The following is an 18418-nucleotide window of genomic DNA, read 5'->3' as shown; positions in this document are numbered from 1 at the left end:
GTGCCTGTCTGCCTGTTTTGGTCCAAGCTGCCTCCTGTCTGGAAAGTTGATTGGGGAATCGCTCATTTTGGAGGTCATATGATACCAACCCTGTTGCTCTCTCTTCACACACATACAGCTTCCTCTGAAAGCAAACACTGACCTCCTTCTTTATCATGATAACTTTTTTTTTAATAAATCTAATTTACATTTGAAACATCGCAGGCATTCTCTTGCTCTCTTTGGGCATCTGCTAAGGGTGCTTAAATATCACAGGATCCAAAACTAGTTAAAGTTTGGCTCTAGTAAGTAAACACCAGTACAAATTAAAGGCACACACCCATACTGATAGTGTGTGAATACTTCATCAATATGGGGAAGTTATTCTACTTTTACTCAGTTACTGCAGTCTCATTGGGCAACTATATATATATGCACCATATCCTTAAAACATTCAACAGTCTGGGTTGAAATAATAAAGGAATCAGATAAGGCTGAAAGAGTCACACAGAGTGACTGCTCTGTTCTGCGTTAGCACCAGTGAGAAAAAAGCAAGAGAAACAATTACTCTGGGAAATCAGAGGGTTACAAAAAAAGGAAAAGAAGCTGAAACAAGCCTTACTGACAAACAAGCGTTCGGCACAAGGTCTGCTGAAAGTCATTTCCTTCAGCTATGAGACAGGTTAACCACAGCTACAGCACCGCATGCAGAAATTTGGCTTTTTGTGTGTGTGTGTGTGTGTGTGTGTGTGTGTGTGTGTGTGTGTGTGTGTGCATTTACTGTGTGTGTGGCTAGAGGACAAGACTGAACTCACTGTAGAGAACAAGTCAAAACAGCCCAGCCTGCTGATGACACAGTACACCTCAGGAAGGCGAGGTCCTTTCCCAGTCGGCTGCAAGAGAAAAAAGAATAAACTCTTTACCAGAAGAGACCCATTCAGAGATATCCTTTAAAAAAATGATAACTATAAATGCACTTGAAGAAAGGGCTTAGCAAGGTAGCCCTATACCCAGTGCTGTCCAAAAGTCTGGAGTGACACCTCTTTTCTTTATATTTTACTTCCAAGGAAACACATTTTTTAAAGTGGTCTTGAGCAATAGTTCTTGAGGGTTTCTTGGCTGTTTTGAGCCCAGTCCTTGTACCTGATGATCTTCACAGGAATATTTGTTTTTGCTTGTTAAGACACTTAACACTGACCTATGAATCATTCACGCATAAACAAGGAACCTAAACTCAAGGGATGCACCAGTGTTGTGTCCTCACATCATAGAAAACAAAGAATCAACTTTAGACATTTTGTTACTTGCAGCCTGTCACAAAAACACAAAAACATTTGTTCACATTTCTTTAGTTCATTCTATTAAAGAAAACGCCAAAAATAACTAAATTTAAAAAGCAGCCGTGGCTCTGTCATGGTTTTGGGCTGCACTTCAGCCAGCGGTGTTGCTGGAATTAATTACAAAAGGACAGAAAAGTACCATCAGATTTTGATCTGTCAAGCAATGATCCTAAACACGCTGCATACCTGGATAGAAAAACACACGACTTAACATAATCAGTCACGATTGGCCTCCCCTGAGTAAGAACCTCTACGAGTAATCCAACAAGGGGCGATTAAAGACTTCCAAACACTACTGTATATAATTACAAATACATAAAGGGACCATAAAACTACACGGATGATAACGTGAAGATAAGTTGCTTAAATGTTGTATGTGAAGTCTTTGACTCAATCTGTCATCTGAGGTGAAAGTCTTTCATGCGGATAAACATAGGTGGTTTATCTGCTCTGTCTGATCCTATCTGCTGTCCTCTGTGCGCTCAAATAGAAACACCGGGGGCACAGACACTTAAAAACACGGACACAAATGAACACAGGCCACACAGACGAATCCACTTGTCCATATTAGGAATACAATTTTCTCCTCTAGTTTCTCCTCTGCCTTTCCAAATGGATGATTAAATCAACTATGTGGAGCTTGATTCAAGTCCTCAGGAATGCTCGCCTGCTGCCAACTGCTGGACAGACAGCGGGGAGGAAACAAAATTACTGGAGGAGAGCAGCTCACCTCTCTTCCCCATCTCCCTATCTGTCTCTGTCAACCGTCATTAAAACCTGCTTCCATCAAAAACAATCTCAGATCAACAAAGCGGATCATGCATAAGAAAACACTTTGCTGATCTAAAATTTACCAAGAAATCTAAACAGCACACACGCTCCTGGTAAGCGTCTGAGACCGTGCATGCTGCGTGCACGCTTTTTTTCCCTTTCGTTTTTAAAGGCAAACAAAAATCGCCAGCACATTAGCAGAATCCCACACAGTCATGCTCTCCACCCGCAAGCTAAATGGGAGGCTCAACGAAACACTTCAAAGCATTCGCCAGCCTAATTACGGAGAGGAAATGCTCCAGAATGACAATGTTTGGATTTTTCATGGTTTCTTTTTGTCTTGCCTCGCTCGAGAAACCGTTGTTAAATTCAATGAGTCAGTCCTAGACTCATTGAATTGAATAGACCCATTTCTGTAATATACTTACATATCTATACTATTGCTAATATATATTGTAATATATCTATATCACTAAAGCACTTCTGGATGGATGCAAACTGCATTTCGTTGCTCTGTTCCTGTGCATGTGCAATGACAATAAAGTTGAATTCTATTCTATTCTATTCTAACTGGGTTTTTATCTTCAATTATTATATTTTACAACATTTTCATGGGCTTTTTATGACTGCGTTCTATCTTTTAAGGCAATATTTCTTCCCAAGTGTATTCAATTTAAAATGCAACAGAGCTACACATTTCATTAAACATATACTTATTCAATTACTGTATTTTGTAGCCACTGAAATCTCACCTGTGTAGTTTGGGTGTTTGTTGCTCTGCTAACACTATTTAAAGTATTTACTGGGCACACACACATGCTGCTCAGCTGCTGTAACAGTAAGTGCGATAATCTTTGTCCGCATCTATTTTTTCAAGCGTTTCACACCCTGTTTAGTTTTTCATGTTTTATTTTTGACATTATTATTCTTAGCGATTTCTTTCCTTTTCGGACAAAGCACACGGTCACATCAGCAGCGCCACAGGAAACTACACCGAGTGTTCAAATAAAAGCGTCTGTCACAACAAACAGGGGCTCAGCGGGGTGTGAACAGGGAGATGAACAGCGGCTTACCAGCAGGCGCCTGCAGTACCCAAACCTCCTGCTGCCGTCCTCCCCAGTCAACATGAAGGAGAAGGTCTCGCTGAGGCCAAAAACAAATATATGCACATGAGGAGCAACGCAAAGACACAGAGTCGTGAACACAACGGCAGATACTTGTGATAAAACAGAGCATGATTGTATTGGGCCTGGCATGGTTATACATTCAAACGGTGCAGCAGGTGGAGTGCACAGATAATAGGGTGGAGGTGTGTGAAAGATTATCATCATTATTATATTGTTGTTGATTAAATAAAGTACAGTATCATTTATTATCAGTTATAACGTCCACTGTGGCTTTGGGTTTAGTAAAAATCCACCTTTTAGAGAACGGAGCCAAATGGAAAAACTTTTAACATGCATGAGACGTCATTTCAGAAGCTGAGGTATTCAGCAGAGGAAAACCTAAACCTCGCCTTAGAGGGTGAGGTGGATGTGAAATTTCTATAGTTTCTGTTTTTTCTGTTGCCCAACAGACAGGAAAGGAAAGGAATTTGACACTGTGTGGAAGACTGCTGGACGTACCTGCTGTACTCTGAGACCGGACTCCAGTCTTTGGCATCTGGGAAACAGAACTGGGGAATGGCTTTGAGCCTCTGTTCTGCCTCCCTCATCTGCTTGGTGGGCCTATCCAGCTGTGAGGTGAGGAGAGTATTCCAGTCAGCTCATCCTCCTTCACATAACTCTGTCATCCTTTATTAAAATCCCCCATGGATGACCTACAAATGACCAGACTAACTTTTCTCCTGTTCAAGGTTAAACTCCCTCATGTCCTCTCTAATTCAACTACACAGAGAGTGCTCTCTGGCCGTGTGAGATTAACTTCTCCCAGTGTACACGTCAGCTGAGAAGTAATTAGAGAAATACTCTTTCAGGGTTTTTCCTGTGGCGTGAATGGATCCTGGTTATTTTAAATTATAAACAGACCTACAGGGCTTTAATTTATAAGCTGTAATAACCCGCACAACTTCAAACAGCCTGCAGGGTCAAATGTGAAAAAAGTGTTTCAAGGCTCAAAATGGGGGGAAATTTTAGAAACCCTCTACAAGATCTTTTAATAGTAAGAATAATATCATTGCAGTAACTGCTTTTATAAGTCACGTAATAATAACACTCAGGAGGTTCTGAACTATTTATGCTTTGGAAACCATTCAGTGGTGACATATCTGTGCACAGTTTGTGATTTCTAAAAACCTAGTGACGTCGGTTAAGGAATTTTATGGTCACTGACACGATAGACTTGATTTTTTTTTTCAATTTCTTTGCTTGTTTGCTTTGTTTCAAAGCAATTTGCACTCTCTGCGTTCTTGCTACGCCCCACGTAAAAGTTGTCAGAGGTGACCAGCAGCAGGACCCAGTTGCGGCTTTTACCTTGGGGAATTGGTAGGTGACCTCTGGGGAGTAGGAGTTCTTGGTGGGTTTCTTTTTCAGAGAAACAACCACAAAGTACTCAAAGAGTTCTCTCTCCTGCCACTCGATGAGCTGCAGCTCCAGCGTTCGATAGCTCGGGGCTCGTCGCAGGATGGACTGTAACTTTAATAACCTCTGGGTGTGAGCTGAGAAACATAATACACGCAAAATTGTCAGTTTTTTTGTAGAGAATGAAATCTGAGGCTACAGCAGGTCAGTCAATTAAACAGAAGGTATCTGAAAAATGTGCGCTCGCTAACCTTTGAACCTGTCGTCCGAGTCGCTCTCGCTCTCGCTGTTGTCGTCTGGAGACACACAGAGAAAAGGGGTCTTTATGGGTCAGGGTGCTTCTTCACAAACATGTGTTTATGTCACAAAAGGGACACAGAGGGAACGCTACGTGGGTGGCTGAGATACAAATATTTACTCGCTTATCTGGCCAGAAGATGAAGGGGAATATAGAGAAGCAATACCTCTCAGAGATGCAGTCTCAACATTGGACATGGAAAGCTTCTTCAACCTCTTCTTCCCACGTTTAGTGCAGTAAATGGAGTTGATCCTCTGGACCAGCTGTAGACGGAGGAAGGAGGAAATTCTATCAGGAACTTAAGGTTTTGTTTCTCTTGAGCCTAAGTATAGGAAGCAGAGATGTGCACGGCCAAAGCTAACAGTGTGAAATACAGTACATGTGTGTTAAAGGGTGCAGACAAATACAACAGAAAGGCATTAAGGGGAGTTCTTGAGAAAAAGGCAAATTTAAACAGTGATTACACGCACCAAGGCACTCTATCTTAAAACATCTATTCCAAACTGTGGAATTACAAGTGATCCAGAGCTCCACTGACTCTGACTGAAACCTGAGATGGCCTGTGAAGCGGGAACACAGAGTGAACACGGTCGGAGCTCTGCGAGGACTTAGTGTAGGTGTTTTTGTACAATTTCGCAGTGTGTACCTTGGGGATCCTCCAGTGCCTGTGTGAGGGCAGGGTATCGGTTGTGCTACAGAGGCTATCATCCAGCAGGCCGCAAGGTGAGGGCGATACACCAATCTGGGGGAGAAGCAGCATTTCGTCGTGGCTGTAGCGTTTGGTCAGCTGCGACATCCGATGGCTTTTCCTGTCGCTCGGAGCAGGCAAGTGAAGGGACTGACTGCTGGGCTTGGAAGGCAGCTAGTTACAGAGAAAAGAAAGCAGCAGGTTTGGTACCTTTCATTCACTTGTAATAACACTTAGCTTTAAGCAATATCTTTATATCTCAGTTACATTGCGCAGTGATCTGCCTTCCTAGTTTTTCATTTCCTGTCATAAAGAGGTGTCCAACATAAGGCCCGGGGGCCAGAATTGGCCTCTAATATGGCCTGCTCGACAGCTTTGGAAAGAGCCTGAATTTTGGACTTCAATGACAGAAATTTCCATTTTTTCATAGAAATCTGTCATTTTAATGGTGGTTTCAGAGTACAAAGGGGGAAAAGGACATATTCTGTCAATTAACAAGATTGTTATTTTATTTTATTTTCTGTTTAATAATTACAGGACAGTCTGTGCAATGAGCTACAAGAACATTTTCAGTAATTGTAACAGTGTTTTCTTACAATTTGAACCCAGTGTGGTGCTGACTGATTTTATTTTTTCATTTACTATAACAACGTTTCTTTATTATGTAGAAAAACTGACAAGTAATTCAATTCAGTTTTATTTATATAAGACCAAATCACAACAACAGTTCCCTTAAGGCACTTTATATTTTAAGTTGACCCTACAATAACATAACAATAACATTTATTTTTTAAATTGCACTTATTTTTCTTTTATTAAAATATACCAGGAATTAAATGTGTAGATTAATAGCTTTGCACTGACAGAAAGGTCAGTTGCACCGGTCCGTATGTGGGCCACAATGCTTTAATGTGTTAGTGTCAATGCAAACAAAACATTAAAGCATTTAAGCAGGAGAATACGATTTATTGTGAAGCAGTCACAGGGAGTGGCGTTCAAAGGAACAACTTAAAAAAGCATGTCCATCTTCAAAGCAGGGGTTTTTCCTGTACATGTGATAACTTGAAACGTTTGTCATCTTCTCAGCGCTACTCTGGAAATGACTGACTTCTCTGATGGACTTCTCTATCAAAAGTAGCGGTTCAAACAGTGTTTACAGCAGCGTTAAACAATGCTTGTTGTTACCACATGTACCCCTTTTGTCCCTTCTACTTTACATAGTGTGAGGCATGTGCCTGGCAATGAAGTGAGCAGACTAAATCAGCAGATGGCCCTTTCTGTAAACATCGCAAGGTCTAAACACGTCAAGCTGTTTCCTGGAGTGACTCAAATGAGGTGTGAGATTCTTTAAAAGACGTTATCCAGGTTTCATCCGTGACACCCCGAAAGGGTTACCTGAGGCGGAGAGTTCAGCTTCCTGTCCATGACGGACCAAGAGCGGTTGTTCTCCAACAGACGAGACGTACGGCCCAAACTCCGCCGCTTCAGGTCGACGTCCTCATATGGATTCTCCTTCTCTGTGGGAATAAAGTGAGTGTTCACGATAGAAGTACAGCTGGCAACAGTTTGTGTAAGCAGGCCGTTTCTGAGAGAGGACAGATGAGGCCGAGGGGTCAAAGAGGGTAAATAGAAGGCGATTAAAGGTGTCAGAGGTCCAAGAAAGCCTCCCTAGGTTATTTCAAAAAGGGATGAGTGATGAAAGGTAAGTCAAAGGACATTCACAGCCGACTCAAGTTAATTCCCAACTGAGTCACTGTCCAGATATGCAAACTGTAGTGAGAGAGCAAAAGAAGAGTACATCATGAGTTCCACAAAGACCTTTCCAATAACCACTGGTTCTTTCAAGTATACATCAGCTAAGTATATCATTTTATGTTTGTTTTTTGCATAAGACAATCTAATAAGGCATCTGACAAACAAGAGTTCAGGTCTCATTTGGCAAATTATTTTAGGCCTGCAATAAGCATAGATTTTGCTACCGCTCCATAGTTGTCCTTCAGTCACTAAATGATGGCAGGAAAGCAAAGAGCATGAACATTACAGAGCATAGCATGGGTCTCGCTGATGTCACCTGGCAGGGGACCAACTTCAATAAAGACAGAACTTGTGTAACACCACAGTCCGTGTCTATTCAGACATGTGCTCTGAGAATAGCTTTTTGGCAGGGTCTGAAAAAGGTTGTGAGAAAGAGAAGAAACCACGGCGAAGAACAAAAAACAGAGCCAGATGGCGTCGAAATGCATGAAGGGAACTTTTAAAAGAAAGAAAATCAGTGTTATCTGGCAACAGAAGTGCATCTGGTAGCTGTGTTTTAAAGGAAAACCCGGTGAACCCTCCAACAATGAGAGTTTTTTAAGCACCTAACTTAAAAAAAATGCTTGCATAGCTTTGTTCAGTTACCTATTTTTAGGTTAATGATTTAACCTGGACACACACATCCATGCACAGACAATGTACACTGGATGGGGAGCTTCGGGGCGTTATGTTGTGTCATGCAGTCAATTAGTTGAGTGGAGTTATTTTTATGTGCATCATTAAAGCTGCGGGGCAGAATCAGAGGGCTCAGTCTGACCCCACATTGTGCCGCTGCGCCATTAAACCGAAGCTATACTGTAATGAGAGCCTGCTGGGAAAATCATATGTCTCTATAGCTGCTCATGCACTGGAGGGTACTAATCTGCTGCTCTGATTACAAACATCAGGATCTCTCCCTAACACACTCCCAGACACGCAGCATTACGCAGGGAGGGGACACACCTCAGCTGCACACTGTGATTGTACACACGCACAATAGACGCTCTGGGCAGGGCGAGGCTCAGAGCAAACTACACCAACAATGTCAGGATCAATTTACCCTCTAAAGTGGCGATCTTGTACCAATGCTCAACCACTGAAACAAAACTACATCAGGGACGGACGCTATAGAAGAACCTCTGGCAGGACCGCAAACCGTACAGCGCCTCCGTCACGAAGACAGTCTCTCCCGTGACCACGCCCGCGACGTTTTGTGGCAGAATGTACAGTATTTCAGGCACCATAACAAAATTACAGCTTGCTTTATGTGTCTAAGGTGCATCTGTTTAATCGCTCGTTACACGTAGCAGACAGTCGCCCAGATTCATTCATTCGCAGTGGGGTAAGAGCAGACAGCTGAATCATTGTGTCAGTGGTGCAAAGGGTGTGATTCATCAGCTTGTAAACAGATCAATCACCGGCACACCATTTATCAGCTACACTGGTTAAAAGCACTTATACGGTTCCCTGATGTCACAATATATCATGCAATCGTAGTAACACTGTAGCGCAGGTCAAAAAAGGCCAGCGATCTTAAGATAAACACCTAACATCAAGCACAAGTGCCAACTGACAACAAGTGAGTGGGCGTCCTTCCAAGAAAGTCAAAGAAGTCAAAGTTCTCATGGGAAAGAAAAACATTTATTTATTTATTTAATTCTTTTCATTTCTTGCATAGTCAGTGTTCATGTATTTTCATCCGACATGAAAAAGAGACCTCACATCTGGGAACCATCGCAGCACTTTGTTTTATAGGGTCTTTTTTCTAGCCAGCGTTACCAGGGTACTTCCTCAGGTTAAGAGGAACTTTGAGTGATGCAGGTATACTGTAATTGGCTAAAAATCTGAATGTAGCTATTTAGAGAGCAACTCTTAAAGATGAGATGGAGTCCAGACTTTAATAAAGGGAAATAAGATGCAATCTTGATTAAATATAAAACTCTGCACTCACAGTTCCCTTCGGTTTGCTAGTGGGCATCCACCCCATGCAGCAATGTGGGGAGAAAATGAAGACGCTGACCACAACAAGAGGTGACGCTGAGCTACCAACCACTGGCCTGCATTACATCAGCCTCAAGAGTTTGTTGAGGGGCGAATACAATCAGAATAAAGGCTTGGAAGGAATTTGGAACACAGGGACATCCCCAGTGGGTACTTACCCACAGGTACTCCCCAGAAATTGTTTCGTCTGAAAGCAGCTTTAATGTCAGCTTGCTTTGCATTTGATTTTTATAATTACAAATAGCAAAGAGAAAAACGTGTCATGAGCAAATATGAAACACATTATGGGAGACCTAGACTATATATATATATATATATATAATCTAAACATCAGCAAAAGGGTTTTTTTCCTGTTTCTTTCCGTACACGCTTACTTGTTGAGTTCAGAGAATATACGGGAGGTTGTTGTTCTTTGTAAAAGATGGCTGTACCGTGTAATAAGATACACAAAAACCCTCATTTCCTACCAGCGTGGCTGCTTCTCAAATGAAACTTTAGTTTGAAAGCTTTTGTTTGAGCACTTCAACTCGAAGACAACATCTCTGTCGAGAACAGGCAAAGATCGGGAAAAGTGCGTCTCCAACCCGCAAACTCTCACCCTCACAGTGCCGGATGAACAATAGGAGCTTTGTTGCGAGTCACATGAAAATCCGTCATGCCTTGACGCTCTATCTCAGACCGCTGCACATCCTCAGCCAAAAAGAAAAAAAGAAAAAAAACAGAAGAAGAAGGAGAAGAAGAAGTGCACTGACTGGGAAAAAATGGTTATGCTTGTATATTTAAAACATCCTACCCTTATTTAGTCATCACTGAGCGTTTATAATAAAAATATTGCAGAGTGTGTAAACTGTTTGGGGATTTTTTTGGGTTTTTTTTGTTTTTTGCACAAGTTTCATCATGAGCTTGCACATCGCACTGACACATTTTCACTGCATTAAATATGTACCGAGGGAGTTGGCAGCTGAACTGGGCAAAGGGCCTGGGGTCATTTGCTAGTGGAAAGGAATTTTGGCTCCTCGACGCGTCCAGCATTTCATACACAAATCATCTCAGACAACAAACCAATGATTTGACTTCTCTCCGGCGAGAAACGCTTCATGAAAATGTAAGAAAATGATGCTTAGCAATTTTTTTAAAAAGCAAATCTGTGACCACACAAAAAATTCCATCCTTACTCTAACATTTGGTGAACTGCCACTTACTGATTACTGATTACATCTATCTGCATCAATAAAGGCATTTCACTGTGGGAGTTCCCACTGCTCCTCTTCGCCCTGCTGATGCCGGATAGCAGAGTGAAAATGCAGATACCCAGTCGATCTCTACAATAAAATTCAACCCGTGCAGCCACATGTTATCCATTAATCTTATTTTCAGGCTCAGTGCTCACTGACTGCTCCCACAGTGGGATTTGTTTTCCACACCCCACACATTTCTACATGAAGCAAAAGCGAAAAGGGGGCGGGCCACCATGCTTATTACAACTTTAAGAGTCACTAAAACATAATAATAATAATAATAAACATCCGACTTTGTCTGCCAAAGCTTCTGTTACAATCAGACTAATGATATGCATTCAGCACCCACTTTATTAGGTACACCTTGCCAGTACGAGTTTGGAGCCTCTTTCACCTTCAGACCTGCCTTAATTCTTCATGTGATAGAGTCAACAAGGTGCTGGAAACATTTCTCTGAGATTTTATTCCATATTCACATGACAGTATCACACATTTGCGGCAAATTTATCGGCCACACATGAATCTCCCGTTCCACCCCATCCCAAAGGTGCTCTTTTGGATTGAGATCTGGTGAGTGTGAGGGGAATTTGAGTACGGTGAACTCATTTTCACATTCAAGAAACCAGATTGAGGGGATTTGAGTTTTGTGACATGGTGAGTTATCCTGCTGGAAGCAACCACGGTCAGCATCAATACTCCAGTAGACTGTCTTGCTCTGTTGATACTAAGGCTACGTTCACACTGCAGGCGAAAGCGCATCAAATCCGATTTTTTTGACCCTATGCGACCCATATCCGATCATGGTATGACAGTGTGAACGGCACAAATCCCATATTTTCAAATCCGATCTGGGTCACTTTCGTATGTGGTACTGAATCCGATACATATCTGATGTTTTAGAAAGCAACTGCTGTTTGAACGGTCATGTCGCATTAAATCCGTCTTTTACGTCACTGACACAAGACAGACGCCAATTATCAGCGCTCGAGAAGACATCGTGAACGCTTCCTGTCCATCCAGTGTAGATGTTAGTGAAACTGTTGGGAAGACAACGTGAACATTTTATTTGTACTGTATAATCTGCAGATTCTGACAGAAATCTGCAACTATCCTTTGAAGCACAGCTCCTCTCTAAAACAGCAATAAGGATCATTACTTATCATAACTTAAAGCAAAAATTGGGAAACATAAAGTCCGAAGTCTTTATTTTAAGGACCATCAGTCAAACAATATTGTTTGCTCTGGGTCTAAACAGAGTGCGTTGTGTGTGACGTCTTCTTTTGCGCATGCGGGCCGCTTTAATTGAGCATTAAGACCTGCAGTGTGAACGTAGCCTAAGAGGTCCAAAGTGTGCCAAGAAAATATCCCCCACACATTACATCACCAGAAGCAGCCTGAATTGATCCAAGGCAGGGTGGATCCATGCTTTCATGTTGTTTATGCCAAATTGTGAGCCTACCATCTGAATGCAGCAGCAGACATTTAGAATCATTATACCAAGAACCATTTTTCCACTTTTCTATTGCCCAATTTTAGCGAGCCTGTGCCAACTGTATCCTTAGTTTCCTGTTATTAGCTGACAGGAGTGGTTCCCAGCCTGGTCTTCTGCTGCTGTAGCCCATCTGCTTCAAGGTTCAATGTGCTGTGTATTCAGAGATGCGGTTATATATAAATTTCTGTTACATTCCTGTCAAATTAAAACAGTCTGGACAAAAATCTTCTCTGATTTTTGGCATCAAGAAGGCATTTTCACACAGAGAACTGCTGCTCACTGGATATTTTTGTCTTTTTCGGACCACTCTCTGTAAATCATAGAGATGGTTGTGTGGGAAATCCCAGTAGGTCAGCAGTTTGTCAAAAACTCAGACCAGCCCGTCTGGCACCGGCAACCGCGCCTCGTTCAGAGTCACTTAAATCACCTTTTATCTCCATTCTGATGCTCAATTTGAACTTGAGCAGATTGTCTTGGCTATGTCTACAGATCTAAATGCATCGAGTTGCTCTCACGTGATTGGCTGATTATATATTCGCGTAAATGAGCGGTTAAGCAGGTGTACCTAATAAAGTGGCCAACAAGTGTAACTAGTGGAGCTAAAACTTTTTCACATGATTTGGGTGTCCTTGCCTTTGATTTCCTTTATAGTACCTGTATCATTATATGTTTGGAGCAAACCGATTTGAAGATTATAATTAATGCCTCAGCTGTCACATTACTCTTACAACAAATTTGTATTTCCTTCATAATTCATATGTAACCAGACACCTGTTGTAAAAAAAAATTACCATGGACAACTTCCCTAAAGACCAAGATTGCGTATAAATTGCCTTTTGTTGTCTCAACATAAGTTCAAAATACAAAAATATTCAGTTTACTATCACAGAGGAATAGAAAACATGAAAAATAAATGCAAATTCAAGACACAAGAACCAGAAAAATGTTGTATGTCTTACTTTGAAAGGTGACTTATACAGTAATACAAATTACAGATCAACGATCTGAAGATCAGTTAATGTTTACATCTTGTCTTGTTTACAGTGTACTGAGCCAGTGTGCTTACCTACTATGTCCTCATAGGCATTCTCCTCTAAAGTGCTTTTGGAATTGGGTCGGCTCCGTGCGTCTGTGGTCAGTGCGCCATTCTCCGTGGGCGAGGACGGATATGAAGACGGCAAGCTGGCAGCATCCTCCGACTCACACGACTCTCTAGAAGAAGATAAACAATTTGAAACAGACCAAGGTGCTGAGGCAAAATTACAAGGAGGACAAGTCAACACGAGCCAGTGTCTTACTCAGAGCATGTCAACACGTGATAGAGGACAGAAAAAGTGCAGGTTGTATTAAAATATAATCCAGACAGCTGGCCCTACTTCTAAAATGCACTACTTGTCATCTGGAAGAACAGAAACAGGTGGTTAAAACACTCCTAGTGCTGATAAGCGCATTAAAGTCAGCGTTTGTCCTTTAAAAAAACCCTAAATCAGAAGAATTAATGTTGAAATAAAAGGATCATGCTCCGATCACCGAAAAATTCTAGATAAGTCCAAAGTAAACATGCAGATATCTTACTATTCCTGCGTGTTGTCTGCACAGTGTAAAGCACATGCCACATGTCGAAGCACTGCACAAACTGTTAGCGGAGCTACATCGGCGCAGGGATCTACAGTACGTTCAAGTCGCGCCATCGACAGCTTGTGGCTATAAGCTCGGTCTGAAATTGCTTGAACCACAGGAATGTTAAACACAGAGTCACAGGGATGAATGTTTAAGGATTTCATGCCCGTTTCACACACGGGGATGATCTGGACAGGCCCGACGCTCACAAAAAACAACTGAGGACTTCTGATAAAGAGGATTATGAAAGAGTTATAGGAGCAGACCTTTTTTATGGGCCTGCATACATTTCTGGATAGGATCTGGCATTTCAAATCCTCTGTCAAAGTATTATTTTTCAGTGGCAACCTTAACAGCTGATTCAAGAGCTAAAACAAACTCAGGACGTGCAGCAACCTTGCAAACGGACACACTGATGAGAAGCCTGTTGAGCTTCATCATCAGCGAAGCAATTAGCCATAATGAACAAGCCTAATTTCTCACAAGGCAGTCAAACATGTTTGATGAGTTATCCTCTTAAAGGAGATGAAGCCAGAAACTAGGTCCAATGCCAAATTATAACATACCACAGAAGTTTGTCATTTAAACTGTCAAGTTTGCAGAGTTTATTAATGTACAGACTGGGAATGGTAAATGTGCAGTTAATTCAAAATCTGTAAACTACCTGTATAGCTCCAAGATGCTTTTTAAAATATTTCTGGGGATGTTACATGTGGTATGCATGTAGTTGGAATATGCAAGATCCACAAAATATTACGTTTTTATTACACTGTAAGTGCATGCCAGGTTTCATACTTTCTCCCTAGCCCTTCAAAAACTTCCTGTTTTAAAGTGGTTCGTCCTGTTCACTCAAAACTCCAGACTGTAATAATAAAGCATCGTATTGTGTGGTAATGTACAAGTTTCCTGCCTCACCTGTCCCGGATTCTGATGGGGGCACTTCCTTCGGTCTTTGCCGTTCGTGTCGTGCTGGGTGCAGGGGTCGAGGGCAGCGGCGGCGGAGACTCAGAGGCTCTGTCTGGAGGTAGTCCATTGGTCGACGATGCACCCTTCTGGTCTCGATTGGCGTCGTATTCAAAAGTGCGTTTGGGTTTAGGTAAGGGGTTGACTGGTGTGCTAACAGAGTTCTTTTGGCTCGGTGGTTCTGGGCTCTCGGACCTGGCTGAGCTCACACTAAACCTTTGTCTGAGTTTAGAGAGCTTGTCGGGCACCAAAGCGGTGTCCGGTTCAGTGTTCACTGAACAAATGCTGCTGCGCTTACTGGTACATGTGCTGTCCAGGTCGTCCCCTATCACAAAAGACTTTTGTCTCGTCTTATCCGGCGCGTAGCAGTTACTCAGGTAACGTGGAGGGGGTGGGCTGGGATTCTCCTTAAGGGCTTGCTCGATCTTTTGTATCCTGTTGAGGACCGCTGACGTCTCTTTGCGAGTAGACAGGGAGCGCACGAACGGTCCCGTAGAGTCTGTCTTGCCGATCCTTTTCTGGAAACGTCCGTTTTTGTCTGGAAATCCTTCCTCCTCCTCCGTCTCTGTGAAGGAGCATTCAGAGAATGCCGTGCTCATCCTGCGAACCCCCTTAAAGTCAAAAGTCTTCTCGCTGCAGGGAGAAGACAGCAGGCTCGGGCAGCCCTCGCTACTCCCTATGCGCTCCCCTCCTCTTTTGTCCAGACACAAGCTCATCCTAGGCAGAGACACCCTTCTGCACTCCCATTCTGAGATCTTCTTGCGGATTGTGGCAGGAGGGACACCTGTTGCTGAAGAGGTGAGAGAGAGGGCGCGCTTGTGGCCTTGGTAAGAGGAAGGTCCCAGTGAGAGCGTGCTCCAGCTCAGTGTCCTACCATTAAGTCCATCTCCTGGAGCGAGATCCCCTTGTTTCTCCTTCTGCTCCTGGGCGCCCTGACTTTCCTGACAGGACTTGGTTTGAGCTGGAGGCTTGTAGATGGAAAGCCTGTTCTCCAGGCAGCTGATGCTCTTTGACTTGGTTAGACGCCCCTGGCAGTCAGGCTCACTTGGGAGAGATGCACCGCTGCACAGGCTAGCTGTCTTGTTATTCCATCCACCGCGTAGCAGAAACCTGCCGTCAGTTCTGACGTACCTGCTCTGCTTGCCAGAGTTCTCACTGTCGCTGAGGAGCGGCTGCTGGCTCTGCCGCTGGCTGGCAGAGAGAGCAGGACACGGTGATGTAGACTGGCACCTGAAACAAGGCGGAGAGAGGTGTGAAGAAAATTTACATTTAAAAAAAATATTTCAGACTGACAGATGGTAACAAACCAGTGTCATAAAAGGTGCCAACAAGTCCGCGTGCAAATGTGGAACAGATGGGAGAAAACTGTAAAGAATCAGCCGAAAGATTTGAAATCATTTCCGAGATCAAAGACAGCATGAAAACCTGAGCCACGTATTTAGAATAACCACACTAAAGTATTCTGTCTTTGGCAGCGCGGGATTCAAATACAGGCCAAAGGAAATACAGACTACATTAAAACGCCACTGCAGATTTTTCCACATAATCAAAAAAAACTTGAGGAGAATCAGTTTGGACCTCACACAGAAAGGAGCATGCCAAGCGAGATTTATCTTACCTGTGAAAGTCTCGCTGCTCCGCTCAGGTGCACAAAACTTTTGCTGATCCTTGCAGCTAAGTGGTACTAGGTGCTACTGTGTTCTCGCACTTACTGCAGACTCTGCAACCGTTTACCTCACACACACTATCACACACACACACCTTTTCTCACGGTGCTCACCCGCTTTAAGATTTCCACAGAGTGCCAAATTTTCCACTTAACAGCAGTTTAACCTACCACTCATAGCACATCAGGAGCTTTGTCATGAGCTGAAAGGTGACTAACTCTTGTGAAAGTGAAGTGTTGGGAAGATCTGATGTCATAGCCATGGTTAGAATAACAAGAGCTATGGGAGGAGGAAGCTGAGGGCTGTGGACTATGATCCAACAATGCAGGTTGGGACAGATCCGACTTCACGCCTATCTGCCCATCCCTGGTTTCACTCTTCCTACTCCAGGGTGGAGAAACTTATACAAAAGCTGGGGGCTTGGTTGCTGAAGCCATGGAGGATGCATCTCATCTTACTTGCTTTGAAGGTGTACTGTATGAGAAATGAAGACATGACCTCACATCTGCAGAGTTTTAATGGTAGTTTCCAGAGTTACTCTGGAGTAAACTGAATGATTAATAACGCTAACACTATTTTCATCATAAGGCTGAAATGTCAGTGGAGACAAAGGAAATATGACCAAATATGATTCTATAGTCCTTTAAAAGCAGGATCCCACTGACATCTGGTCCTTCACAATTTACAGTAATTCTCATGTTTTAATATATGAGGATAAGCAGCCCCTATTCAATTTAATTTAATTCAATTCAATTCCATTTTGTTTACAGCGCCAAATCACAACAACAGACCCTGTAGATCCTACGATAATACATACAGAGAAAACCCCCTATGTGCAAGCACATTGGCAACAGTGGGAAGGAAAAACTCCCTTTAAACAGGAAGAAACCTCCAGCAGAACCAGTATCAGGGAGGGGCGGCCATCTGCCGCGACCGGTTGGGGTGAGAGAAGGAAGACGGGATAAAAGACCTGCTGTGGGAGAGAGCCACAGATTAATAACAAATGTGATTCAATGCAGAGAGGTCTATATTAACACGTACTGGGTGGGAATGGTGAATGAAGAAGAAATACTTAATGCATCATGGGAATCCCCCAGCAGCCTACACCTATTGCAGCATAACTAAGGGAGGATTCAGGGTCACCTGGTCCAGCCCTAACTATATGCTTTAGCAAAAATGAAAGTTTGAAGCCTAATCTTAAAAGTAGAGATAGTGTCTGTCTCCCGAATCCAAACTTAAAGCTGGTTCCACAGAAGAGGGGCCTGAAAACTGAAGGCTCTGCCTCCCATTCTACTTTTAAATACTCTAGGAACAACAAAGTAGGCCTGCAGAGCGAGAGCGAAGTGCTCTAATAGGGTGATATGGTACTACAAGGTCATTGAGATAAGATGGGGCCTGAATATTTAAGACCTTGTATGTGAGGAGCAGGATTTTGAGTTCACTTCTGGATTCAACAGGAAGCCAATGAAGGGAGTTTTTAGGACACCCTGATAATAATGAATTACAGTAGTCCAGCCTAGAAGTAATAAATACATTTTCAGCGTCAGTCTGAGACAGGACATTTCAAATTTTAGAGATACTGCGCAAAAAAAAGAAAGCAGTCCTACATATTTGTTTAATATATGCATTGAAGGACATGTGCTGGTCAAAAATGACTCCAAGGTTCCTCACAGTGTTACAGGAGGCCGAGGTAATGCCATCCAGAGTAAGATCTGGTAAAAATTGCATTTCCAAGATTTTTAGGGCTGAGTACAGAAACCTCAGTTTTATCTGAATTTAGAAGCAGAAAATTAGAGGTCATCCAGGTCTTTATGTCTTTAAGACATTCCTGCAGTTCCTGCAATTGGTGTGTATTATCTGGCTTCATGGATAGATAAAGGCTGGTGTCATCTGCATGGCAGTGAAAATGTATGTATGCTATGCCAGCGATGATACTACCTAAGGGAAACTACCTATATTAGGTGGTTTCCGAAAAAACTGCAGTAGTAATGCAAAAACAAAGTGAGGTTTATGGCTAGTGTAATCTGCAATGGCTGCAATGTTTAAAA

The 18418-nt window shown here is 42.7% G+C and overlaps 1 protein-coding gene across 2 annotated transcripts in view; it reads right to left on the bottom strand.

The window, feature by feature from the left end:
- dennd2b (DENN domain containing 2B) overlaps positions 1-18418 on the bottom strand; it is a 56415-nt gene that overhangs the window by 16452 nt on the left and 21545 nt on the right. For both annotated transcript variants that reach the window (XM_085269816.1, XM_085269815.1), the window contains exons 3-12: positions 14656-15933; positions 13187-13332; positions 6991-7112; positions 5554-5769; positions 5074-5170; positions 4861-4905; positions 4562-4746; positions 3716-3825; positions 3164-3233; positions 795-872 (exon numbers count right to left, since the gene is read on the bottom strand). In XM_085269816.1, the coding sequence (XP_085125942.1) occupies positions 795-872; positions 3164-3233; positions 3716-3825; positions 4562-4746; positions 4861-4905; positions 5074-5170; positions 5554-5769; positions 6991-7112; positions 13187-13332; positions 14656-15933 (2347 nt within the window). The remainder of the gene's footprint in view (positions 1-794; positions 873-3163; positions 3234-3715; positions 3826-4561; positions 4747-4860; positions 4906-5073; positions 5171-5553; positions 5770-6990; positions 7113-13186; positions 13333-14655; positions 15934-18418) is intronic.

This window comes from Mchenga conophoros, linkage group LG1, assembly GCF_057382185.1.
Source record: "Mchenga conophoros isolate Kocher_MC1m ecotype Shallow Benthic linkage group LG1, M_conophoros_male_GT1.1, whole genome shotgun sequence".
In the NCBI taxonomy this organism is placed as follows: domain Eukaryota; kingdom Metazoa; phylum Chordata; class Actinopteri; order Cichliformes; family Cichlidae; genus Mchenga; species Mchenga conophoros.
Note: the sequence above shows the minus strand (reverse complement) of the source record. Positions and strands in the feature narration are given on the sequence as shown.